General features: G+C 38.8%; 1 protein-coding gene across 4 annotated transcripts in view; it reads right to left on the bottom strand.

Annotated features, from left to right (window-relative positions):
- Positions 1 to 27,341, bottom strand: part of SIDT1 (SID1 transmembrane family member 1) — a 110,100-nt gene that overhangs the window by 45,487 nt on the left and 37,272 nt on the right. For 3 of the 4 annotated variants that reach the window (XR_006193177.1, XM_042903662.1, XM_042903663.1), the window contains 8 exons: positions 22,264 to 22,385; positions 21,075 to 21,245; positions 12,131 to 12,176; positions 8,411 to 8,512; positions 7,709 to 7,792; positions 6,137 to 6,224; positions 4,862 to 4,933; positions 4,351 to 4,444 (listed from right to left, as the gene is read on the bottom strand). Coding sequence is in view for 3 of the 4 variants with exons in the window: in XM_042903662.1 (XP_042759596.1) it covers positions 4,351 to 4,444; positions 4,862 to 4,933; positions 6,137 to 6,224; positions 7,709 to 7,792; positions 8,411 to 8,512; positions 12,131 to 12,176; positions 21,075 to 21,245; positions 22,264 to 22,385 (779 nt within the window). In the remaining variant the exon portion in view is untranslated. Of the gene's footprint in view, positions 1 to 4,350; positions 4,445 to 4,861; positions 4,934 to 6,136; positions 6,225 to 7,708; positions 7,793 to 8,410; positions 8,513 to 12,130; positions 12,177 to 21,074; positions 21,246 to 21,764; positions 22,158 to 22,263; positions 22,386 to 27,341 lie in introns of those variants that run through there. The other variant, XM_042903664.1, reaches the window with a different exon arrangement.

Raw genomic sequence — 27,341 nt, 5'->3', positions numbered from 1 at the left:
TTGTAGAGTAGTTCTATTTTTAACTTTTTGAAGAATCTCTATACTGTTTCCACAGTGGCTGTACCAGCTGGCATTTCCACCAACAGTGCACGAGGGTCCTTTTTTCTCCACAGCCTCACCAACACCTGCTGAAATCCCTTTTTAAAACAATCCTTGTGAGATTAAGTGGCAAGCAATTATATGCACTCATAAAAGATGATGTGTTGGGGGCACCTGGGTGGCTCATTTTGTTGAATGTCCGACTCCAGCTCAGGTTATGATCTCACAGTTTATGAGTTCAAGCCCCACATCGGGCTCACTTCTTTCATGGAAGAGCCTGCTTCAGATCCTCTATCCTCCTCTCTCTCTATGCCCCTTCCCCACTTGTGCTCTTTCAAAAATAAATAAAACATTAAAAGAAAAAATGATGTGTTTGTGCTAACAGGCTGTACCCACATTTGCTATAGATTTAGGAGCTGATAAGATTCTTCAGTAGAGGTTAAATGATTTAGAAAGCTAGGCTGAGGCAAACTGTATTCAGTGAGCAAAGGAGAAGATCGTAAATGAGAACTCTCCTAGATTGATTGCAAAATGGCTACACCTCATCTTGTATTTAGCTCCTTAAATCAAAAGGTGGAGTTAGTGTGTTCACCTCTTGAGTCTGGACTGTCCTCATACTTGTTTTGGCTAATAGAAAGGAGAAGTGATATCATGCCACTTCTGAACCTACATCTTAAGGAGGCCTTAAAGTCTTCTGCTATCTCTCTTGGAGATACAACAAACAAGGGCTAGCCTGCTGGAATTTGGGAGACCACGTGCAGCTGAGGCTGGTCTAGAAGAGTCAGCACCTAGCTCACTAGGTGATAGCACTCTATAGCCACACCCAACTGCGACCTCTGAGCCCGGTCTGGATTAGCAGTGTCATCCTGCTGGCCCAGAGATTTGTAAGTAAACTTAACTATTTCTGTATGCCATTGGAGCTTTTATGGTTGATTTTTATGCAGCATTATTGTGGCCATAGATAACTGATGCAAGAATCAAGGGAGGGATGAGTACTCAGGGTTGTGCAGTTTGAACTCAATGTCTGGTAGGGTGGTTGAAAGAAATGAATAAGAGAATGTGTATCCAGTGTTTGGCCCCGGTCCTGCACATTTATTGTAGTGACTCCTTACATACTTGCTGAATGGATTGTGGCTGGCAATGGGAGGGGGATGGTGTTTAGATTCAAGCCAGTATAGCTAATACTTTGGATTCTTAGCTTCCTGAGAGCAGGGCCATGTCTCTTATCCATATTTTCATCCTAATTTCATAGCATGTACTACAAATCCCATGTGTATTAATAATAAAGTACAGAGAACTTATCAAGCAAATGGCATTATGCTCCAGGACTAGTTTCATTTGGTTTTGTAGAAAACTTTGTTATTTTTGCTTAGTTCAATGAGAAAGAGTTCTGTTAGCATTTTTCCTCAGTCTATTGTTTTATTTAGAATGCCAAATGGTTCTTATGTCTCCAGATTTCAATTTTCACTTTCGCTATATTTGGGAAGAATCTATGCTTGTGCGATTGACTATAGCAAAATAATCTGGCAGCCAGAGGTTTCAACAAAGCCTTATACCACAGCTTTCAAAACCTGTGCTTCCTGCTGTAGCTGCATGACAATGTCAGGGACATTGATATCCATCTCTACTTTTTTTGTCTGTATGATGATTATGCATGCTAGCTAACTAAAGAAGTGAAATCCTATTTTCTAAAATCTAAAACATCAGGAGTAGAGACAGTCTTCCTAAGAGAGCATAAGAGATGAACTTCTTTTTCCATGATCTGGGAGTTCATCTGAATCCAAATTGACAGCTTTTGGGATCCTTTTCCATTCGAATCCATGCTGGGGTACCAGGCTTTTGGTCTGGCCCCCTTGATCAGGACTGCCCTCTCTCGCATGCCCTTACCACTCCAGACCTGTATTGACCAGCCTGCTTCATAGGTAAGGCTCTGGAGCCACGTTGCCTGGAAATCCAGGCAAATCCCAGCTCCCTCATTTACTGGCTGTGAATTTGTGGTCAAACTGCTTCACCTCTCTGTGCCTCAATTTCCTTAACTGTCAAATGGTGATAATACTAGTGCTTGTTGTAGGGCATCAATTGAGATAATCTCAGATAATCACGGTGCCTAGTAAATGTCAGTGATTATGATCTAATAAATTAAGTGGGCTGATAATCAGTTAATGTATATACTTTCAAGATATATTTGCCTGTGAACTGGGGTTTTTGTTTTTAATTTCTTATTAGAAAATAACTTCAAATTTACAGAGAAGTTGTAAGAATAAAATATAGAATACTCACATATGCTTTATCTAGATTCATTTGTTAGCATGTTATCCCATTTGCTTTATCATTCTGTATGTGTGTATATGTATATAACTACATATATGTTATATATAATTTTTGGACCATTTGAAAGTAAGTTGCATATGTCATGAACTTTTATTCTTAAATATTTCCGTTTTTAAAAAGTAAGCTCTATGCCCAATGTGGGTCTTGACTCACAACCCCAAGATCAAGAGTCACATGCTTTACTGACGGAGCCAGCCAGGTGCCCTAAATACTTCCAAAGAATAAAGATATTCTCGTGCCTAACCATAGTATAGTTGTCAAATTCAGCAAATCTAACATTGATAAGATACTCTAATCTGTCTGTATTATAATTTTGTCAATTGACCCAATAATGTCTGTTATAGTATATTCTTCTAGTAAAACATCCAATCTGAGACCAGGTGTTGTCTTTAGTTGCCCATATCTCTTTAGTCTCCTTCAATCTGGATCATTTGCACAGCCTTTCATTTGTCTTTAATAGAATGCTTGTCATTTTGGGTTAGTTTGATTTTTTCCTCAGGATTATATTCAAAATATGTATTTCTGGCTGGAATACTGCATGAGTAGTGCTGTGTCCTCAGATTGTCACATGTGGAGGCACACAGTGTCTTACCTTCCCCGTTGCTCACATTAATTTTGATCACCCAGTCAATCCTTGTCTAAGTTCTCCATTGTATAGTTACTATGTTTTCCCTTAGAATAACTAAGCAACTCGTGGGGATACACTTTATGGTCATGCACATATTTTGATTTTCATCAGATTTTCCTCTTAGTTTTAGTATCCACTAATTATTCTTAACCTGATATATGCAAGATGATGATTTTCCAATTCCAGCACTCCCTCCATTTTTTCCAGTCAGCTTTTGGCATTCTTATGTAGGCAAGCTGTGGGCATTTGCTAATGACTCGCTTCCTCAATGTATACCTGTTTTATTGACTTTGGATTGTATCTGGAGATATTTAGGTCCTTCCTTCCTTCCTTCCTTCCTTCCTTCCTTCCTTCCTTCTTCCATCAATATGGATTCATGAATTTCTACTTTTCTCAATGGTTTATAATTTATTACTCTCCTTAAGTATTCTGATGCTCAAATTGTTCTAGATATGGTTAATGGTAGTCCCAGGGTTTTAAAATTCAATTTCTCAACTGAAAAGCTTTGTAAAGTCACAGAAGAGAATTATTTTTTTCTACTGATGCTGTTAAATTGCCCAATAGTCTGAAAACTCTGGGCTGGCTTTGTTTTCTTCAGATGTTCAAGAGGGGAAAGAACATTTGTTTATTGTAGGCCTTCTGCCATTCTTTTGTAGTTGCTTCACAGAGACCACAACAAAGTACAGAATTTTCAATGTTTGGGCCTGCTCAGAGACACCAGGAAAAACTGGAGCTCTTTTTATTAGGGGCTCCAATCTCTTGGGAAGGGAAATTGTCTTAGTCAAATTACAATATAATCATTTCCTTTTTTTTCCCTTCAAGGGACATTTTACTGGAAAATTGATGCTATAATAGTAAGAAAGCACTTGGCAATGCAATATCAAAGCACATCACTCCTGCTATTTATTATACCTCAAGGTTTATTTTAGACATTAAATTTACTTGTTGATGGAATTTTTAAAGCTGTTCCTAAATCTCCATATTAGGAAGAACTCCTCATTTCCTACATTCCATAGGATTTACAGTATTTCCTGATCCAAAAAAATACCCAAGCTGTCTTTCTGTTGAGGTTTTATTAACTATGAAAATAACTAATACTCTAAACAGTACTCACTCTGTGCAGGACATTGACGTAAACACTGCAGCTATACAATTCTATGAGGTAAATTATTATCTCATTTTTGAGGAGGAGGAAACTGAAGCACAGAGAGGTTAAGTAACTAGCCCAAGGTCACACAGTTAGTGGTTGAGGTAGAGTTGAATCTGGTCAATATGGCTGTAAAGCCTAATGCTCTACTCACCACACAGAGACAGGCAAAGGGGGTTAACATTTCTTGATACTCTTGACCTACCTGATATAATGAACAAACGCAATAAGCAGGCATCCCAAGTAGAAGGAGAAGAAGATGAGGAAACTGAGAAGGATGGATTTCACATAAATAGTTTCTGTGGGAAGAGAAACAACTTTGGTCAGGGTGTCCTCAGGAAAAAAGAGAACCATGTTTGGGACAGGATGGCTTCAAGGGCTCATCTCCATCACACCCACTCTTAAGTCCTAATATAATTCCATTCAAAGCAGCAAAGCTACTGGAGGTCACCCAGACATTCTCCACAAATGGCTACCTATCACAGTGATGACTTCCCAATGGAAGCCAGGAAGGGACTTCCTGTATACAATGTCATAATTGAGTTCCCTTTCTTTCTGGAAGAGATTTAACAACATGCTTTGATTCTCTCTTCTGTCTCCAAGGTAAATATTAGTTTTCTTATGATGTTTCTCTGGAAGGATGACATTAGTGTTGAAGCATATGATTGCCTTCGGACATAGAAATCTTTCCATGGAATCCTAGAGCCAATACTGACCTTTAATGGAAGGAACAATGGTCACTTTAAGGTTCTTTGCTCGTTGTAGATTCCAGGTTTGGTTCTCCTTTTCTGGTAAAAAAGAAAAAGGCAAAATAGATCAGATACTTGGTTCTTGGCCTCTCATCTAAACAGTTGTTCAAAAACTGTCCACAATTAGCTCTGGTTGTTGAATTTTCTTTTAGCAAGAACTAGAGGAAAACCTAACTCCCAAAGCTGCAAACTATCTAATATGGCTTTTGGCTAAACTTTCACAATAGCCTTTGCCTCACTGCGTTTTTGGTAGTATTGAAGAAGTGAGACTGTAGCCTCCCTTCTTGAGTAAAGAAAGCTTGACTCATCCTCTGATATCCATGTGGCCCAATATGCCATAGACATCTGAAGAAAATGGCTACAAAAATAGAAAGCTGTCTTGTCTTTTGCTTTGCATTATTCTAGCCAATGAAAAAAAAAATTTTTGTTACATAGTCATAAAATGACTTGTAGTTTGCCAAAGAACATTGGACACTGGCAAAACTCTAGAGTTAGGTAATCAAGAGATTAAAGAATACATGAAGAATACATCTCACCTGAATATCAAGAGAACCATATTATACTGAACATTAAACACCCTCTGTGTTGATCACATGTGGCTCATCAGCTGCTGGGGGTCTGTGTTTTCAATCAATAGCCTCTTGCATTCCCACAGTAGTGACTGGGTAGTTAGCCATAGCCATTTGTACTATGCCTAAGGGTATTACACACAGTCCTTGTCATTGGGATAAATGGTCCTGCTTTGCTTTTTTACTGTCTTGCAAGGTATAATTTTGGCAACTGAAATTGAGAACTCTGAATTTTCCTTGTATGTCCTTCTGGAAATGAGGACTACTGATTAACACAAATGGCTCCATTACTGCTGGCTACCAAACCAGTCTTAGACAGTGGACCTTGATATGCTACATAAAATCATTATTTCACAACAGCAAATATTTGTTGAGTAAAAGGCAAACTGAGTGAATATACCTCACATGGTCTGATAGAGCCCAAGACTTTGAAAAGATGTAGTGCACTAAATGACATTTTGTAGTATCAGTAATTCTTTTAGATTTATCATTTTCTACTCTATGTTTTTTTTTTTTTTTTCAAAGATCTCTCAGACTGCCTTGCAAGTTACTGCTGATGATCCCCAATGAGAATTAGAGATGGTAGTAAGGGGCCATGGGGAGCTTTTGGCTTCCCTTCTCTTCCATTTCATTAGGTTTTTCTAAGTCGCAAACATTCCTCACTATCTCTTACCCTGGATAAAGAAAGATCCTCCACAGGCATAATCTTCAGGCTTTATCACAAATACCACGAAGAACTGCTCGCCTGGAAAATCCTTCTTCTGCATAAGACATAACAACTTATGATAGCAAGAAAGGATAGCAAGAGGGGAGAAAGTCCATGGTGGTGGGGGTGGGAGCAGAAAGAGATGAAAGAGAAGAAAACTAAAGTTCACCCCTGCTCCTAGTTTCTTAGAAAGAACTTTCAGATACCTATGATCTACTCCAGAGTTTAGCCACAATAAAATAATTGTTAAATCCAAAAAATTAAACAGGTACACTATTCTAATCTCAATCTATCTTGTGCCCACTTATGTGCTTAGAACTGTAATAGGCCCCATGTAAAAAAATATGTCAACAGCCTATGTTTAATAATAATACTTGTACTTTATATTTTTAAAATTAACATACTTTATTTTTAGTGTGTTTTGGGTTCACTATGTTCAGGTTTTATTATTTGAAAATCCAATGATACATGACTTTCCTAACAGTCACACAGTCACAGTTAAATAATTTAGGTTAGGGATGCAAAAGTGAGACCTGCGTTATAGTCCTGGCTTTGACTTTCTCTAAGTGTGCTTCTCTGTGCCCCAGTCTCCTTATTCATGAGTGAACAGGAGCAGAGATGTGGGATTATCAAAACTGAGGCACTAGGAAATCAAAGCCTAAGAGAAGTTTTTACATTTGATAGCTAAATCCTCATTTTTTGTTCTTTTTTTTTTTAATGTTTACTTATTTATTTTGAAAGAGCAAGAGTATGAGCAAAGGAGGGGCAGAGAGGGAGAGAGAGGGAATCCCACACAGGCTCCACATTGATGGCGTGGAGACTAATGCAAGGCTTGATCCCCCAAACTGAGAGATCATGACCAGAGCCAATGCCAAGAGTTGGAAGCTTAATCGACTGAGCCACCCAGAAGCCCTCATTCTTTGTCCTTTAGTAGACAGTATCACCTTACTTTGGAGAACAGATGAAGTTGTAGGTACCTTAAGTAAATACCACCTTAAAGGCAGGGACAGAATCTTTTTGAAAATCATTTTTGCTACAAAATTACCATTGAAATAATTTAATTACAAATAACAAAAGGGCAAATGGCTGTACACATGAGGTCCATATTCCTTTGAACCTATCCATTCTGTCCAGAGTTGAAGTCCTTTTCTGGATACTGTTACAGGTATACAGAGTATTAGAATATGTTTAATTGTCTTAAATGTATCAGATAAACTTTACACTAAATTGGCATCTCCCAATAAGTACACTGGCATCTCACCTTACCTCTCTAAGCAATCTGTCAGATATATGTCCCACTGCATCATGGGTTCCCAAGACCCCCTAAGGGGAATGGGGCCCCTGGCAGAGCACTATTGTCCACCATGGCATGGTCTTTGATTTCAGGAGAAGGAATCCTTGTTTTAAAGCCAATCATAAAGGAAAGAGATCCAAGGACACAGTGAATGACAATGCGTTTTGAATGCTCGTCCAGCAGGTAACCTGACTATAAACTGTGCATTGTCTTTGACAATAGTGACCACCAAAGTGATGTCTCACCTGCAGTGTAATGGCAGCTTTCTTGGTCATGGACTGATAGACACCATTAAATTCCACATTGTGGTCGAGATCATACACTGGGCACTACAACATGCATGAAGGATAAAAAGGAAAGCATCACTAAAGCCATACTACACACAACACACATTCTACCCAGAGGATCACAGAGCAAGGGGTTCCTTACTAAGCCAGAAAGCATGAAAAGTTTTCTCTGAGGAAAGTCATGAAACAGTCCTCCTAAAGCTTAGTGCCTTGCCTTCTAAAGTCCTCTAAAGGTCACTTTATATCAAAAAGAACTGAAAAGATGGTCTTCAAGTATATAACACCTTTCCCATTTTTTATTAACACATTTGAGGCAGAAAAGGGCCCATTGTTAGAGTAAGACTTTTAAAACAGAATAAATGATAGGTTTCGATATTTCTTGTGCAGCCCACAATTTGGTCTTCCTTATTCTTTGTCATAATCCTCCCTCCCTTCTTTCCATTGCTTATTTTGGTGAGGAGTCAACTATTCTCTATCTCCCCAAATCAATGTCTCCAAACAGACAATCCACTTGTGTGCACAAGATACTGTTTTTATTATTTAACAGTTTTGCAGGAGATACATAGTAAGAGGACAACATAGTCCCCACCCTTCTCTTTCATTTACCCTGTGACAACATAATGCTCCATATTGAAAAACTGACAAGTTATTAAGACTCACCATGATATTCTGGACTGAGACAACAGAACATGGGTAAGCCATTTCAGACCTGACTTTAATAATAACTGAGTCCACATCATCAGGAAATTTGTATAGAAAATACTGAGAATAAGAAAAAAGAAAGACATGATTTGTTAATACTAAGTAATGTTTACAGTTATGAACTCAAAACTAGATTTACATGAATAGGATTGTTTCCTTTCTAGTACAAGGCACAAAGTTCAGATGTAAATCTCCATTCATTCCATCAGCCAATCATCTCATACATATTGAGCAACTGCTCTGGGCAGGGCTCTGGGTTCTGTGCCAGATTATTAGGGATAAGCAGTGAACAAAACAAGGTAGCCATTTCAGACAATGTCATTTCATTTGCTAGCATTTGTTTCCCAACTAAACTTGGGTATACTTCATTCCAGTTTCTGCTTAAGAAAATCCCTCCAACCCTTTGAACTAGGGATATTCAAGATGTAATCTGAGCCAAGATTTACTTCCATGGGATCATTTTGAAATAGGAAATTCCACTTTGAAAAGCAGACAAGTGGTTCTTCAAGATTCTTAACCACCTTCCTATAGGCGAGAATTACTACCAGGCCCACTGGGCCCCTAGACTTCTTGCTAAAGAATCTGTTTCCTGGCTGGAATATAGAAAGACAGTATTTCCATTCGAAGATCAAGGGCTACATCTATTCCCTGAAATATGTTCACAATTTTGAGCAGGCTGAGATATTGTTTAAAAGTATTTCTCAGATATCGTAAGAATCAGGAAATCAGAAGTTATACCATTTACCTAGATTAGATTATGAATCCACCATTTATTAACGCTGAGTTTTAAACATATTGCTAATAAATGAAGAAAGGGGACTTTTGTCAATAATTATAAATGTGGTAGCTGGTTGAGAAGCTTAACATTAAATATCTGATTAAGATTTTGAGGATACCAACTAAAACAAGCTCAATATCCTAAGACTCTAATAAATCTATCAGGTTTTTTTTTTTTTTTTTAAATGTTTATTTGTTTTTGAGAGAGAAGAAGAAAAGAGAGAGCTGAGGGGCGGGAAGTAGAGCTGGGGTGGGGGTGGGGGGCAAAGGATCCGAAGCAGGCTTTGTGTTGACAGCACAGAACCTGATGTGGGGCTCAAACTTATGAACCTTGAGATCATGACCTGAGCCGAAGTTGGAGGCTCAACCGACTGAGCCACCCAGGCGCCACAAATCTATCAGTTTAAAGGAGAGGCAAAACATGTAAAAACTTAATTTTGAATTCTAACATCCTCTTTACTAACCTTATTCTGAGAATCAGAGAATAAAAATAGAATATTTTTCAATAATCCAAAGACTTCTGATGGGGAAAAAAATAACCTCAAGATTAAGGAATGTCATTAACATTGCTGTTTGGAAGTCTGTTCACACCTTGTCACAGATGGCAACACTTCTAAGAACCCACTTCATTTTGACCTTTCATCTTGGACCCTGATTCAATACATGTAAGACAGAGGTCTATCCAAAGGTGAATGGTCTGGAATTCCCAAGAGGTGTTCTTGGTTCCTAGGGAAGCCAAACTTTGTAACCTAAGAGCATTGTTATGATTACTGTTAGCAATAATGAGTATCATATCTATTTCTTTTTATTATAGGAGTTGGTTTTGTGCAAAAATCAGACATCTACTGAAGCTTTCTCTTTTTGCCAAAATATTATCAGTCTTCTTTATCTCTAAATTACCATAAACCCCAAATAAATACTTTTGACCCTTGCCTCAAGAATCTACTTTAATCAGAAAGAAGCAAATGACAAGTACCCAAAGCAATGGCTGGAATTTAGGCCACAAATCACCATCTTGGGTCTTCATTACCCACCCAGTTTCTGTAACCTGCTTCTATCTGATAATCAAGGTTCTGTAAGAATGTGCAGTCATTTGGGTGGTTTTATATAAATAGAAAATCTTTCCTACAGTTGAAGGGGATATAAAATCTAGGTCAAAATGGGAGCAGTTAATAGTAAAGTAAAACTTTCATAGACATCAAATAATTTCTATTTTGTTTTTTAGTTCTAAGTATGTTTTACTCTAGTTTGAGATTTATATACAAACTACTTAGAATTTCATATTTACATACCTTTTTTAAAATGAGAGAAAGCTATAATATATAATCCTCACTGATTTTCTTTTTTAAAAAAAATTTTAATGTTGATTTATTTTTGAGACAGAGAGACAGAGAGCGAGTGGGGGAGGGACAGACAGAGAAGGAGATACAGAATCTGAAGCAGGCTCCAGTCTCTGAGTTGTCAGCACAGAGCCCAATGTGGGGCTCAAACTCGTGAATCGTGAGATCATGACCAGAGCCAAAGTTGGACGCTTAACCCACTGAGCCACCCAGGCGTCCCTCATCACTGATTTTCTACAAACTGAGAGTGCATTTCAGCATTCAGTTAGTTACCATATTTAGTATATCTCCATACAGCACTATTACACTATATTCTTTGTGTGGTTGGGATGTAAGTTTTTCCTCTCTTTTCAGATATCTCCCATTGCACCTAGCAACTAGTGTTTTCACATATTTCATGAATTAAGTGGCCAATAAATGTTGAGAGCAATTCATGTGGGCCTGTAGTCCTCTTTTGTCACTGGGTGGCAGTATATATGCACTGTGGAGGCCTTCACTGATGGGAAATTGAAGTCTTAAAAGATGCATGGGAGTTGGCCCACACAGGTTTGGGGGGCTGATTGTGCACATCTCATCCCAACTCTGTATTCAAGGGCATCATGTTGGCAGCTTAAGATTGGCCATAATGGAGGTATTTACACCACAGAAATGGGCAAATGCTACAAATCAGGGGTTTCTCTCTGGGAACTGGTTGTTAAATATTTACTAACACATAAGTGTTTGTAATAGATTTAAACAGTATCCATGTATTGTGTTAATTCCAGTTTCAATACATTCAACGCAAAAATTAAGTAGCCATTTATGACCTAAGCTGTATTACAGCCTACAGAAGATTTACAATAAATATCGGGACATTAAATAAATCTGTGATAAGCCTGCTATTGCATAGACTTAACTCTTTCAGAGGCTGTGAAAAAATAAAAAGGTAGCTAGAAGTGTCCATGGAAAAGCAGCTTAAAGTTTTCATGTATGTTTTTTCATGTATTTATTCTGCTTATGATTATGGTTTAATGGAGGGCACAACACAAATATCTAATTCTTCTAATGTCAGCATTCCTGTTCTCTCTTTATGACAGGAGAAACTATTATACCATAACACTCTAGAAATTAAAGTATGTCCCATTTTTATTGTATTTCTCAGTTGATTAATTATTTGTGTACCTGTTTTGTGTTTGGCCTTCCACTCCCTGTCCCTCCCCATTTTGATAATAAGGTTCATGAGGGCAGGAGTTATATCTCCATCTTCTTCATATCATATCCGCAGCACCTAGTTCAGTCTAGTACTGTCCTTGGTGCATAATAGATGCACAGTTTGCTAACAGTTGAGCCAAGGAACATCTGAAAACAAATGGCACGCCTCTCATTTCACACCAGTTAAGGGGATAAGATCGAATGTTGTGTCTAAAGTCCCAGTAATATGAACGACATTCCAAAAATACAAATATATCTCAAATTGTGAAAGGTCAAGGGCAATGCCACATGCTGACTCTGCCTATTACCATGGGTTTGTTGGGTAATGTCAGTAGGTAGAATCATGATAACCTTGAAATGCTTCACTTACCTGAGGTTGAGAGGGGCTGGCAGTGAAGTGAAAGGCAACATTTGTCCTGAGAAATTTAAGTGGGAGAAAGAAAAGGGGGAAAAGTGAGAGAAAAAGCTAAGTTAGCAAGCAAAAAATATTTATGTAAAAGAAAACCACCCTAAACTAGATGCAAGGAGAGCCTTACTCTTTGTGAAAGGAATTCTAGTCCTGTGAAACTGACCAAGTAAACTGCATGGGGACTTGGTTTCAACTCTCAAGAATGATCAAACTGGGGAGGGATCAATTTTATGTCTCTATATACCCATGATGTCATGCCTATGGAAATAATTACTTTGTTTGGCCTGAATTTTGGGGAACCTGAGCCTGAACTTCTTCTGGGGCCCTTCCCAGCTTCATCCCTCGGTGCTTTCTAACAAGTCTTTCTTCCCACTGCTAGTTTTCCTTTTAAAAAAGTAAAACAGTTTTAAAAACCTTATTAAAGATTCCTTTATAAAGGACATGTCAAGACATTTAACAAGAGGTTTATAATTGGAGGTGTTGTTTAGAAGTCATAAAACTTGAGCACTGTTTCTAAATTTAACGACCAACGATTTTAGGCTGTTGGCAGACTGGGCTCAGAATTTAACAATGGGTGCAATGTGTATGTATTTACTCTCAACAGATATTATCAGTGTCAAGGATTCATTCTGCTGAAGCACAGTGGAAAACTTGTGGCTCTAAGTCAGCTAACGAAGCCAAATCTAGTTGTGTGTTTGATCCTGAGATTCCACAACCAGAGTCAGGACCCTGGTGCCGTGCGTGGCTGGGTAGTGTTGTGTCATCTGCTATTACCAGGGCAACATGGGGCCTTCAATTCTGTTCGTTGCCAGGTCAGGGGAAGGAAAACGACACTGATTTTCTTGGCTAGCAACAGACAGCATGAGATTTCCAGATGCAACCAGTATTCTTTGGCCAGGAATTTCTTTTTTATACTCTGAAAGTATGGGCATCGATATGATTTTTTCCCCTTGTCCTTTATGTTTTCTTTACCAGTATAATCACATACAACCTTCCAAAACATTGTTTTCTTTAAGACTATCACATTTAAGTCCTCTCTTTCTCATAGAGTCAACAGTGTGTGTAAAATAAACATCGTGTCTGTTGCAGATGAAACATTTTGCTTCCTTCCCCATGGGTCCTGTCAGAGGCTGGGGGAGGTTGAATTAACCAAGAGTCGTTAACCAACAGAACAAAGCTAACTGAGACTCTCGTATACCTCTAGAGAAAGAGGTATAAACATTTCAACTTATTTGTTTAAAAAAATTCAACACAGGAAACAAAGGTTTATTTGATAAATAAAAACTAAAAGCTGACTTTGTTCCCCCGTTTTGGTTAGTTTGAGGGAGGGGGGAAGAGAAAGAGACCAGATGGTGTCAAGAGAGGTGGGTGTGCAAATAAGGGAGGCAGGAAAAGAAGAGGAAGAGAGAGGCCCATGGAGAAGGTAGAAGAGAGAGGAGAGATACATACAAAAGAAGAAAAAAAAAACAGAAGAAAAAAGAAAGGGGGTTTGGAAGAAAGGGTAGGTGGGAAGACAGGCAGGGACAAAAGCTAAGTAGTTTTTGAGGTGGGTACCAGAGAGGACTGTGAGATACACGACATCTTCTTCATCTTAGGATAGCCAGCCCCTGGCACAGAGCCCAGTGGGCGTGCAAAACCCCCACTTTGTTTGTTGAAGGAAATTATGCCCTATTATTCATTTGGACTATGGACTTCAGAATATCATTCCCTGTTATCTCCTTACTGCCATCTGTTATGAACTCCCTTCGCTCACCCCAACCCTTCCACCCACCTTCTGGTCATGTGTAACCCTCTACCTCATCACTCTGGTCTCAGTAGAAGTACAAACTCTGAATGGATGTGCTACATCCTATCCTTTCTTCCCTCCTCTTGGACTCTGCTTCTACAAAATTCAACAGTCCTATAAATTTTATACACTCTTGGTTTATAAATATACTAAAATCTCAACCACTTTCAAAATAAATAGTAAACAAAAACGCCCCAACAAAATGCCTCCCTTTTTCCTATATTTTGCTCCTTTGATGTCATTTATATCCTCCCTCTCCTTCACAAACTAGCTTCTTAAAATAGTATTCCGCTCTCATCCCTCATTTGTTTTTTCCTCTCCCCACTGCCATCAGGATTCTTTTCCCACCATCCCCCTGAAGTTGCCTTTGCTGAGGGTAAGTCGCCTCCTAACTGCTAAAGCCAGTGACTTCATCCTTAACTTTACCTCTCTGTGACATTTGACTCTGACGACCACTCCCTCTGCCTTGAAACTTTCCTCCCTTGGGCTCTGTGACACCTGCTTTCCTTGGGTTTTCTCCCACACATTTGGCTATGCCTACTCAGCTTCTTCTGATAGTTCTGTTTCTCAGACGACTCCTTACATAAGTACGTTCCCCACAGTCCCATTCTTGACCTTCTCATTTTCCTTAGCCACGTACATTATATATCTATACAATATATAATGGCAATTAAATATTATATATTACATATTATATTTAATACTTTGTCATTAATATAATAGTAAACATTATATTTAATTACTATATATTAAATGTATATTCAATTGCCACAAAATCCATACAAATGTCAGTGAATCTCGGGTTTCCATGTCCAGCCCAGGGCTATCACGTGAACTCCAGTCATGGAGGAGTAATTATCTGCTGGGCTTCTGCACATGGCTATCCCTCAAACATTCAAACTGCACGTAATCAAAATGGAATGTGCTGTAATTTCCCTGTTCCTGAGCCACTAGGTCTCTTTGGTAGGAAACCTCACCAGACTTCTGACATCATTGCTGGAGTCATCTTGGACTCCCTTTTTATTGACTTCCACATTTGATTCATCACCAAGTCTTACTCTTAGTGTAAATGTAACCTGGATGCACCTGACCCACCTGAAGCACTATCTTTGCCCAATATAGCATTCACTAAGAAAACAATTGGAAAAGTAATGGAAATCATTACTGTGGTCTACCCTCAAATACTTAAGGGTGATTACCTAGTGTGACACATGACCAAATGGTCTAAAAGCCTCTTCACTTACCTATTTTCTCAAAAAAATCTACCACTTTCACAGCTTGGTAGCTGAACTATCTCACTCAAAACTCTCTCAACACAGACTCAAATCCTTGATTAGAAGACTGGAGGAGGGTCAAAGGCTGCAGGTACTCATATAGGACTATATATTTTTTATTCTGCCACATGTATTTTTTGAATTTGTGAATTATCCTTATGTATATTACTTAACTCCTTTTCTCCCTGACAACTTTATTGCTGCTATAACACATTCAGTCCCTAATCATTGTTTATTCTTCTCTACTCAAATAACTTTTCATTTGTCTATATGTCTCTGCCCTCTCCTCTCTCCAGTTCATCTTCCACGTGACTACTAAATTCATCTCTAAAAATCAAATTTGTTTATCTTATTCCGTTGCTTGAAATCCTTTAGTGGCTCCTGTAACCTGAAAGGTGAAGTCCAAACTTCCTGGTTAAGCATAGAAGATCTCAAAATCAAGGATTGGGTACTGATACCCGTGTCTCCACCCTGTCTCCTCTTATTCCACTTCAGGCACCGTGGGCCTGCCTCCTTGAAGCACTTCTACTCAGGCTGCTCTCTGTAAGCCAGACCTTACTTCTGAGCATCATGCTGCTGTGTGTCCAACACCCTGCCAAGCATCTGTACGTCACGTTCAACATGTCCCAGAGTGAACTTATTCTCTCTTCCTTCCTTCCTCAACATTCTCATTTTCCCTTAGTGACCTTTTATGGGGTAGCAGGCCACCCTTGACTCTCCCATTTCCCTTACTCCTCATACCCCATCAAGTTTTGTCAATGTCACCTCTAAATTCTTCCATTCATCTCATTATTATCTTGACTGCTGCATCCGCCTTCAATTTTCTGCATCCAGTTTCGTCCCCTTCAAATCCTCCACGCAACCATTCCGACTTAGACAACTACCAGAATTTCTTCACGCTCCTTCTGAGCTCCGCCCAGCCCATGATCAGGTGCCTGCCTGCTCCGACGGCCTCCTGCTCCTTCCTGTCTGCGACTTCACACTCCGCAACATGAGTGAGGGATAGTTGGATGGCAGGGAGTAATGCTTTAAGACAGAATTTTATTTTTAAGACTCAATTGAAATAAATGCTTCATGGAATTGAGAAAGATATTTAGGGCAACATAAACATTGGGAGGACAGCTTTAAACACAAAGTAGAAATAGCATATTATAGTGGCAATTGCTCAGAGCTGGGAGTCAGAAGTAGCATCTAGTCCTGATTTTATCCTTTCCTAGCTGTGTGTTTGGATTAGTCACTTAACCTCTCTGGGCACCAGTTTGCTCATCTGTAAAAATGAGGTGAGTGGATTCAATTTCAAAAGTTCCTTTCATTGTTAAAATATATGCTTCTAGAAAAAAATCCTGAAACATGGTTCATATGCCTTCTAGTGTGCCACTCAAAAACTTGCAACAGAAACTGCCATGTTGGGAATTTTTGAGTTGATTTTTCAGCATCTCTCCCAACACCTATACTTCAGATCTCACCACAGTCCCCAGCTCCTGCTTGTTATCATCATCCTCTGGATTTCTGAGTCACCAGCAAAGTTGGTGTGGGACAAACCAGAGCCAAGGAGAAAGAGACATACATATTTCAGTAACCATCTCTTCTCAGACTTATCTTATTCTCATAAAAACCCTAGTAACCATATAGTTTGAAATGCTCTGAATGTCTGGTTGCTGAGGTCATCACATGATAAGAGGTGGAAGCAGAAAACAACACGAAGGAACAGATTTGCAGTTCCAGCAGCATGCACATCATTCATTAACACTTGCGCAGACCTGTGACCTTATGATTTCAGTTTCACAGAATTCAGTTCTCCAAAGGGTCTAATTAGCCTCACAGGAAAACCAGCCCTAGAATTCAAGTACACTGCCACCAGATGACAGTCACAGGTCGAAGACACAGAGACCAATCAGTAAATGCGATGCTTCCCTGAAGTTCAAACTGTACTCTGTTCAAGTAATGTGCGACAACCTCCTTCAAACGTATCACCGTGAATTCCCACATTGTTTAATATCATAAATAGTTAAGTATTAAAATCATTAAATGTAAGCACCATATTTAGAAATTGCTTAGAGGTAGTGGTTCTTAACTCTGGCTACACATTAGAATCACCAGGGGAACTTTAAAATTATATATACTAATGCTCAAACCTCCCTCCTAGAAACTCTGACTTAGTTGATCTGGGTGGATTTTGTCTACCAGAGAAACTTTTTCTGTCTTTTTTTGGAGGAGGGTGGGAGTGAGAGTTTTTTGCTCTTGAAATTACCATGTCACTTTTTTCTACACCAAAATTAATGGAGGGACTTGGAAAAAATGCTGTGACCACTCCTCCATTCTTCTAACCATTCACTCCTCCATCTGTCCATCCATTGCTATGGGCACACATTGTCAAGAGCTGCACAGAAGACCAAGGTAAATATCCGATTCCTATTAGCAACTCTACTGGCTATCGACTTCTTTATAAACTGCCTTAGAAAAGTTAAGGTGAGATTTATAATAGAACAAAACATTCTGATTACAAAAATAAACTGCAGAAGTATTATATACTATTTGTAAATATTCTGACTTAAAAAAATTAATCTTTTCATTGAAGCATAAAAAAACATATGAAAAAAACACAAGTCATAAATATGTATCTGAATGAATCCTCACCACGTAAACAACCATATACGTCCTCTTTCCTCTTCAAAGTTACCACTATCCTGACTTCCAATATTGCAGAATAGTTTTGCCTGTTTTTAAACTTCATATAAATGGAACGAAACAGTATGTATTCCCTTTGTCTGGTGTCTTTTGCTTAACATTGTGTTTGTGAGAGTTATCCATGTTGCTAGGTACGGCAATGGTTTGTTCATTTTTATTGTTGTAGAGTATTCCCTGGGATGAATAGGACAATTATATATTTAGGAGTTGGATTTATAATAAGTAGGTGTGAAATTGCATTGTCAGTCTTTGCAAATTATAGAAATTGGTACGTGTAGGGAAATCTCCTTATAGTTTTAATTTGGTAACTGATAAGGTTGGGTTTTAGGACCATTTGGATACCTTCTTTGGTAAAGTGTCTGTTAAGCTCTCTTCCTTATTTTTTTTCCAATGGGCTTGCTTTATTATATTTTAAAAAACAGGTATAGAAATAATACTAGTCATTTCAAATAATTGACTTGTGATTTGGTTGGTTCTGTCCACTCTTGATTTGTTCTCTATTTCATTGTTTTATGCTCTTATTTTATTACTTTCTTTTACTTTCTTTGAGTTTTATTTTCTAACTTCTTGAAATGGACACTTACCACACTGATTTTCAGCCATTCTTCTTTCTTAACATATACATTTGAAGCTATACATTTGCCTCTAAGCAGTGCTTAGTTGCATCCCAGAAGTTTGGATATGTCATATTTTCATTATCATTTTTTTCAAAATATTTTCTAATTTTTACGGTAATTACTCTTTGACTCATAATTTATTTAGAAGTAAGCTACTTAATTTCCAAACATTTGGAGACTTTTGTAGATATCATCTTGTAGGTGATTTCTACCTCAATTCCATATACAGGATTTCAGTTCTTTTAAATCTATCTATCAAGACATGCATTAGAGCTTGGCAACTGGTAAATGTTGCATGTGCACCTGAAAAGGTTAGGCTTTCTATCATTTTGAGATACAGTTTCTTAAATACATTAATTTGTTCAAGCTTGTTGTTCATATTCACTTGCTCCTTATATCTTAAAGGGCTAGATAGCAAATATATTAGGCTTCCAGGCCATAATGCCTCCAAACCAACTACTCACCTTTGTCATTGTAGTATGAAAGTAGCCAGAGACAATATGTAAATGAATGGGTGCAGCTATGTTCCTGTAAAACTCTAGTTACAAAACCCAGTGGCCAGTCTGCAGGCCACAGATTGCCAATGCCTGTTCTATCTAATTATGTTTTGGTCTATTTATTCTATGATCTATAGAGAAATCTCTGCAATTGCAAATTAGTCCAATTATTTTCATTCTGAAATTTTTGTTTGTATATTATGAAGTGATGTTAGCAGGTACATATAAATTTAGAATTGATTCTTTTAGAAATATGAACTGTCCCTCTATCTCCAGTAATGCTTCTTGCATTAAGGAATATCTTGTAAATATGATACACTACAAATATGATATATACAAATATGATATATATGATATATACAAATTTATTTAACCAAACTTTCTCTTGGTTAGTATTAGTATATTTCTTTTACTATCCTTTTATTTACGTTTATATATTCTTTTTTTTTTTTAATTTTTTTTTTTTTAACATTTATTTATTTTTGAGACAGAGAGAGACAGAGCATGAACCAGGGAGGAGCAGAGAGAGAGGGAGACACAGAATCGGAAGCAGGCTCCAGGCTCTGGGCCGAGGGGCTCGAACTCACGGACCGTGAGATCGTGGCCTGAGCTGAAGTCGGACGCTTAACCGGCTGAGCCACCCAGGCGCCCCACGTTTATATATTCTTTTATTTAAGATTGTACTCTTGTAAGCAACACATAGTTTCCTTTTTTTTCCTAAATCTCATTGACATTCTTAGTCTTTTTCTTGGCATATTTGAGTCTGTTTATATTATATATATATTTTTCATTGGGTAAATGTAAACATTGATTCAATTCCTGAGACTCTTCACTCTCTGTTTCAAAGTTCTAGTGAGAAGTCTAGGTCACAGGATTTTTTTTTTTCTCCAGTATAGTTTCTGCCCCTGAGATCTCCTCATTTTTTTCTTAGAAAACATATTGTTCCAGTGAAGCTGAGTCTGGCCCTATGGGCATACAGGCTTGCACACACCTGGGTGCCAGTCTCCATCTTCAGCGGTACCCAAACTCATCAGTTCCAAGAGTCTTCCCTGTAAGAAGCCAGAACCACAGAAGAGGTGATAATGGGGGGGGGGGGGCAGCAGGCAAGAGCTTGCCTGTTTTTTTCTTATTGATTTGTAGAAGTTCTTTATATATCCTGCTATGAACCCTTTACAGTTATGTGTCTTTTAGTCTATGGTTTATCTTTTTGTTCTCTTAGTGAAACATTTTGATGAGTAAAATTCTAATTTTAATATAATAAATTTAACAATATTTTCTTTTAAAATTTATTTAAAACAGAGAAGAGGAAGTGGTCTGAACCCTTGAGAAGGCTTAGTCTTAGAAGAGAATGAGGCAGAAAATCCCTGAACTTTCTGGCCTTATTAAGGAATGACCTTAGTCTTTCTGTTTAAGTATTCACACAGATTTATGCAATATTTTACAAAAGCTACCTTTGGAAGAGAATAGATCCCTTGGAGATAATTCCCCCAATTGACTTTATTATATGTATGTCTAAGATGAACAGTTTGAGATGGTGAATCCCAACTGGTTTTGGTTTCAAAGGATGGTAGTGCAAGGAGAAGGAGGAAATTACCATGAGTTTTTGCACAAAGGACAAAGCCACATAACATTATTTTCTACCTGTACACATTCCTACCAGTAAGGACAAGAAAAATAGGTTAAGGTATTCCTTAGAATAAAATCCTTCAGGAGAGTGGAACTGATGCATAATGCAAAAGTACCTGGTCACCAGGGCCTCTTTCTTGGACTACAGACAAACGGGGTCCTCACAGACCCCTGAGAACAGATACACCTATGATGTCAAGCACTGTTCCCCTCTGCGCCAGTCCCTACTGCTTCCCTGTTGCACAGATTATGGCCCTGCTGCCCAGCTGTGAGTAGGTGAGTTCAGAAGGTTCTCAGACAAGACACCAAGTGCATAATTTCCTTCTTGAGTGCTGACTTGGAAAGTGGATTGAGCATGCCCAAGCACAGCAGCAGCAGACAAATGAATAGAGAAAGGCCACAATAAGTCCTGCTTACTGTAGCTGGAAGTGCTGAATCTTGGTAACCAGCAGTTTGTACGGGGCCCCCAGGGGTGCCATGGAGGCTACATCTACAAATATCAGTTGCTCCAGAGGTCCTGTTTCATTGGTTGCTTCGGAGGGACATAAGGTGCGGCTCACTTCCTGGTAGTTGTAACTCCTCTGGTATCTGTAGCAGCCAATGGAAGGAAAAACCAGCAAAAACAAGAGAAAGAGACTCAATGAACATGCAGGGGAAAAAGCCGATCTTATTTCATTTCTCTCCAAATTTGTTTTTGAGTCCTTATGTTTTGAATTTCAGACTGGACCTATTGATAGTGATTTAGAACTAGTGTCTTTGGCATAAGCTTGTGTGATGTGATAACAGGGATTTGAGTACTTCTCAGTGCTGGCCAGTTCAATTCAGTCATGCCTACATGATACTCAATGATCTTCCTAATTCAAGGAGGAAAATATACCACATTTTGAAGGGGAAACTGTCCTGGTAAAACAACCAGTTGATTTCATATTTCTACTCAAGCTTTCACTGAATGGAACATAAAAAAAGCGCCCCAGAGCCCAAGTCAAGGCTGTGAGAGTGACTATTTTGATTCTCAAATTACTCAGCCACTAAAAATGATTTAACACCATACTATGTATATATGTCTGAAGGTCTTCTGGTTTTTTTCTTAGTAGTGCTATATAGTACCTTACATAGTTTCTCTGCAAAAATATAAACTTCCTGAAGGCAGGGATTTTGTTTTTCTTCCCCCCACCTCCCACTGCTGTATTCTTAGCTCTAGAACTTAGTAGTGCTTAATAAATACTATGGAATGAAGAATGCATACTCTGTGGGCATTCTGAAGAATGGAGGAGGTGTTACTCATTTACGTTGACTGATGAGCCTAACCCTATCCTTAGTGGATAATCCACTGACCCAGAGCTATAGAATATTCTGGATATAATCAAAATGCTAAAAGTTCTTCCGGTGCTACAAATCTAGGCAGAGTGTTTATCTGAATTCTAAGGGGATGGAAGTTAAACATGCTCGAAATGGTCAGGCTATGTGCCATGATCATTATTTGCCCTTAGCATACAATGTCAGCATTCCAAAAGCCTGATTTGTCTTTACTAGGGAAAATGCCAATTAAGATCTAAATCACTGAAAGAAACCAAATGTAAAATTGTCCAGGAGAAGATCCACTTACAGTCCTTGGAAGAGCAGAGGAACCTGCCAGGACAGCACCGCTTTTTGCTGGCGAACCACAACGAGGACTGGGTAGTCGAGGTTCTCGGAGGAACTGTTCACATATACCCGCACAGCATTCACCTGGGATCCAGGGCAGAGAGGGGGATAAAGTAAATCACACACACACACACACACACACACACACACACACACACACAGCATATGCATCATAGCTGCTACCTGACATCATCTTGGGTGAAACCAGATTCTGGAAGCTTCAAATGGCAGGCTGAATATTTCGAATTGGGCAGTCAATACAAGGTTTTGGGAATAAGTCCACAAGAGAAAAAGAAATTGAATATAAACACTACAGATTCAAATACCTTAAAAAAAAAAAGACCTACAAGCTCCTCAATTGCTGACAAACTTTAATTTTGTTTTTGGAAAATCATTCTGTGCTTTAATCCAAAATGTTGTTGCCACGTTTTATTCAAGCCTAGCAGATGGCCTGATGCTCCCCTAGCAACAGATACCATAGGGGCTGAGAATTCTTCTCTTTGCCCTGCTCCGAGGCATAAATCAATCCCTGAGACAAAATGCTTTTCTACATCAGCAGCTCCATGGTTCCTTCTGAATACGCATTTCAACCCAAGGATTTAACACTATCAATGCTGTTTTAAAGACAGAAAATTGAATTGAACTGTGGCCCTCGATCTAGATAGTTTTGGTGTTTTCCTTCAGTTTTTATAATACCATAGGCTAAATGGAAAGAACAAAATAGAAAAAAGACAAGGTAAGAAAGAAAAAGTAAAACTTGATCTTTCACATGAGACTCCCCCCACCACCCCAATGTTGTATGAAAGCCTTAGTGTTCTCTTGAAAGCTTCTTTATTGGGAAGAAGAAATGAAACAAGAAAATCTTGCATTTAAACCCTGAAGAACTATACATATTGAAAACAGAAACTGAGGGGCACCTGGGTGGCTCAGTTGGTTTAATGCCAGACTCTCAGTTTTGGCTCAGGTCATGATCTCACAGTTCGTGACATGGAGCCTTGAACTGGGCTCTGTGCTGACTGCAGAGTCTGCTTGGCATTCTCTCCCTCTTCCTCTTTGCCTCTTCCCTTCCCATGCACACTCTCTCTCTCAAAATAAATAAATCAACTTGAAAAAAAATGAAAGTTGAGGGGAAGCAGAACCACATGGATATCATATGCTACTCTTTGGTTCTCTTATATCATTCTTCATTAAACCACTTTGCTATTTTAATGTTGAAACAGTCCAAGAGTAATTACTTTGATAAGAAGCACTTGCTCATGAAGGGAACATTTCCTTGTGCCTAAACTCTACATGTTTCCATGGAAGTTATGGTGCAGCCGATAAATGCCAACACCCTACCTCTAATGCAGACCTCCTTCCTAAGTTCTGGATGTTCCATAGGCACCTCAATCTCAACCTGTCAGAAATGGAATCTATCATTCTCTTCATCTTTAATTTCCTCTAAATTTCTTTGCTTCTTGAACGGCCTCAGCATGCAGCCATTTCATCTAATGACAACCATTAAATGAGAGTCATCCTTGATTCCTACTTCTTTAGCTTTTCTCAGTCAATAGGTCATCAAGTTTTATTGCTTCTACCTCCTTCACTGTGTCCATATCCAGACTCTCCCCGCTACAATGATGCTGTCATAGCTCTCGTAGTTTATCTCCTCATCAACAGTACCTTAGCTAGTGTTATCCCCAGGACTCTGCCCCCTCAGATGTCAATTCCATCTTGGCATCCTCCTATATGAAAAGGCCTTTAGTGGCTCTGGGAATTTTCTGATTTACCCCAACACCTGGATGTGCAATTGGCATCTTTTTTTAAAGTTTATTTATTTTGAAAGAGAGCGCACATGTGAATGTGCATTAAATCAGGGGAGGGGCAGAGAGAGGGAGAGAGAGAATCCCAAGCAGGCTCCACACTGTCAGGGCAGAGCCCGACCCAGGGCTTGATCTCATGAACCGTGAGCTCATGACCTGAGCCAAAATCTAGAGTTGGATGCTTAACCAAATGAGCCACCCAGATGCCATGCAACTGACATCTTAAATGAGGCGATGGGCAGCCTTGTGGGACTGAGCCCTTAACCTCTGAGATCTGATGCTGAAACCAGCTAGACCTGAACTGAACTGCAGGACACCCAGCTGGTGTCACAGTGTTACCTGATGTGTGGAAAATCCACCCATTTGGTATCAGAAGTGTTGAGTAGAAGAAAATGGAAGTGAGTTTTCCTATAGACAACAACAAAGCATTTTTGTCATGTAGTCAATTATTATTTTTTTCTTGGACACTTCTTCCATCACTTTTAAAATTGAGCTATAATTCACACACCACACAACCCACTCTAAGGTGTACAATTCAGTATTCACAGAATTATACAACCATCACCACTATTTACTTCCAGAATATTTCATCACTCCAAAGAGAAGCCCTGTACTCATGGCAATGACTCCTCACTCCTTCTTTCCCCTAATCCCTGGTAACTATTAAACTGATTTTTATCTCTATGAATTTACCTATTCTGGACTTATGGCATATTATATGCTCTTTTGTATTTGGCTTATTTCACACAGCATGATGTTCTCAATGTTCTTCCATGTTGTAGCATGCATCAATGCTTCATTTCTTTTATTGCTAAATGATATTCCATTGTATGCATATCCCACATTTTTTAAATATATTTTTTAGTTTATGGACATTTTGGTTGTTGCCACCTTTTGGCTGTTTCGGTTGTTACAAACAATGCTGCTATGAACATTTATATACACGTTTTTGTATGAATATGTTTTTAATTCTTTTGAGTGTATATCTAGGAGTAGAATTGTTACATGACATGGTAACTCTATGTTTTACTTTTTGAGGAGCTGCCAAAATGTTTTCCAAAGAGATTCATCATTTTACATTCTAGCAATTTACATTACTGGTAATATATAAGTGTTTCAATTTCTCCACATCCTTGCCAACACTTGTTACTATCTTCTTGCCTATAACTCTCCTAGTAGGTGTGAGTACCTCCTTGTAAACCACATGGTATTTTAACTGTTTACCTGCCTAGCTTTTTTTTTTTTTTTTTTTTTTTTTTTTTTTTTGGTGCAAAAAGATGGTTTTATTAAAGCATGGGAACAGGAACTGTGGGCACTGCACTAGGGTTTTGAAGACTAGTTATATACTATAGAGTTGGGGGAAGTAAAGGCAAAAGGGAGGTCTCCAAAAGGACTTTCATATGCTAAAGAGTACTCCTAAGATACTGGACGCCTTGCTATTTTCCAACTAAGGATGTTTTCTCTTTAGTAAGGCATTAACATTAAGACAGGAGGGAGTTCCTGGAGAAATGTTATACTTTGTGTTTGTCTCAAGTATTTGTCAATGGGATGCAGGTTATAAGGAAATTTAATGTTATTTAAATTTTATTCTTGCCTTTGTTCCCCACATCATATGGAGGGGAGGATGATACTAGGGGCTCCAGGAAACAGAGTATATAGGTCTCTGGAGACTAGGCTGTTGATAAGATTGCCTTTTTCTTGTAATTTACTAAGACATATTGTAAACTGATGGAGACTCCAGTCCTGCATGACAGTGATCTCTATCAGTTAATCATTTGTTTTCCCCTTTCCTTTGTTCTTGGGCAGCCAGGAGTGCCTGAGGAATGTCACACATATCCCACCCGGGGGCTGGGGGAGGGTGTTGCTTGTGCTTTGCCCTCATCTTACCTTATGATCCCTCATCCTATCCCCCCTGAACAATTTTGACGCTTAAATCTTTAAAGTTGCTGGAGGCAGAAGGTCTCATCTTCTGTAATTTCTTCCTGCTGAATGGGGACATAAAGACGTCCCTACCTATGGGTCAACATTAGCCAGTCTGGGAATGTATAGGGGAGTTTCGATAGGCGATAGGCGGAGGCAGCTGAATACATCCTGCACTCTTTTAGGAAGGTGCAAACTTTATGTTTGGTATCCCTAGTGTTGACAGAATGAATTAGCTCAGAAGCAAGCTCACTTTTGTGGTGCATAATACGAACACTCACCAGCATTATGCATGCAGCACATGATTTAAAAGCACACTTTTAGGCTGGCTTAAATCTACAGCAGTCAGAACTGAGGTACAACCTAAGGAAAGCTGTGAACTGGACAAGCTTCATCTTTAGCCTGTCTGCTCCCCTTTCTGGACCTAGAAATGCAGCCTCCTCTTCCCTTCTTAGGTACTTAGTACCAGAAGGGATTTCCCTCCATTGTTTTTTCACACTTTAAGACAGTGATTCTTAAATTTTAGCGTGCTTTTTTGGCATTCAAATCCCTCAAGCCCACCCCTATAAATTTCTGATTCAGCAGATCAAGAATAGAACTTAAAAGTAAGCATCTTAAGCATGTTGCGGGATTCTGATGCACATGACTTGGAGCCTACACTTTGGGAAGTACTGTTCCAACGAAACCATCTAGTGGATGACCACGTTTGTCAGCAACTTGCCAACTGCCCATTATTATGAGATGCACAACCCTGAGACCACCAAATGTCACTAGCATGTCTGGAAGCTGGTGTCGTCTGGGGCTAAAACTGGGTTGGAAGGAAGGAAGTCTGTAGGGAGAACAGATGTATCACCACCATGGCTACCCCATTCACTGCTCATTGCCACACCCTAATTTTATTCCTTGTCTGGCTCTTGTAATCCACTTACTTTTGTATTATTTAATAATGATCTTACTAATTATAATAAAAACAAACTCAGAGATACTGACATAATAAATTGCAGAAAAATATATTAGAGTAGGAGATCGAACTGGGCAGGTTTTTTTTGAGGCAAATAAATAACGCATTGCCCCCAGGAAGGGATAAAGAGTCCTGTTGAAATTTTGCTTTGCTTTTTCAGAGGCTAACACACAACTGAGAAGATTGGATTATATTTGCAGCAGTGAAATAAGCCATGTAAAGGCAAAAGTGAATGAAGGACAGTGTTGACCATGCATAATGGATCGTGACACCTTGTAACAGACCATTCTTAAGAGCCAAGATTTTCCCTCCTATTGCTTTTTTTTCTGTTGTCATGAGCACCTAGCAATGCTCCCC

Source organism: Panthera leo, chromosome C2, assembly GCF_018350215.1.
Source record: "Panthera leo isolate Ple1 chromosome C2, P.leo_Ple1_pat1.1, whole genome shotgun sequence".
Classification (NCBI taxonomy): domain Eukaryota; kingdom Metazoa; phylum Chordata; class Mammalia; order Carnivora; family Felidae; genus Panthera; species Panthera leo.
This window is presented reverse-complemented; position numbering and strand designations above follow the sequence as displayed.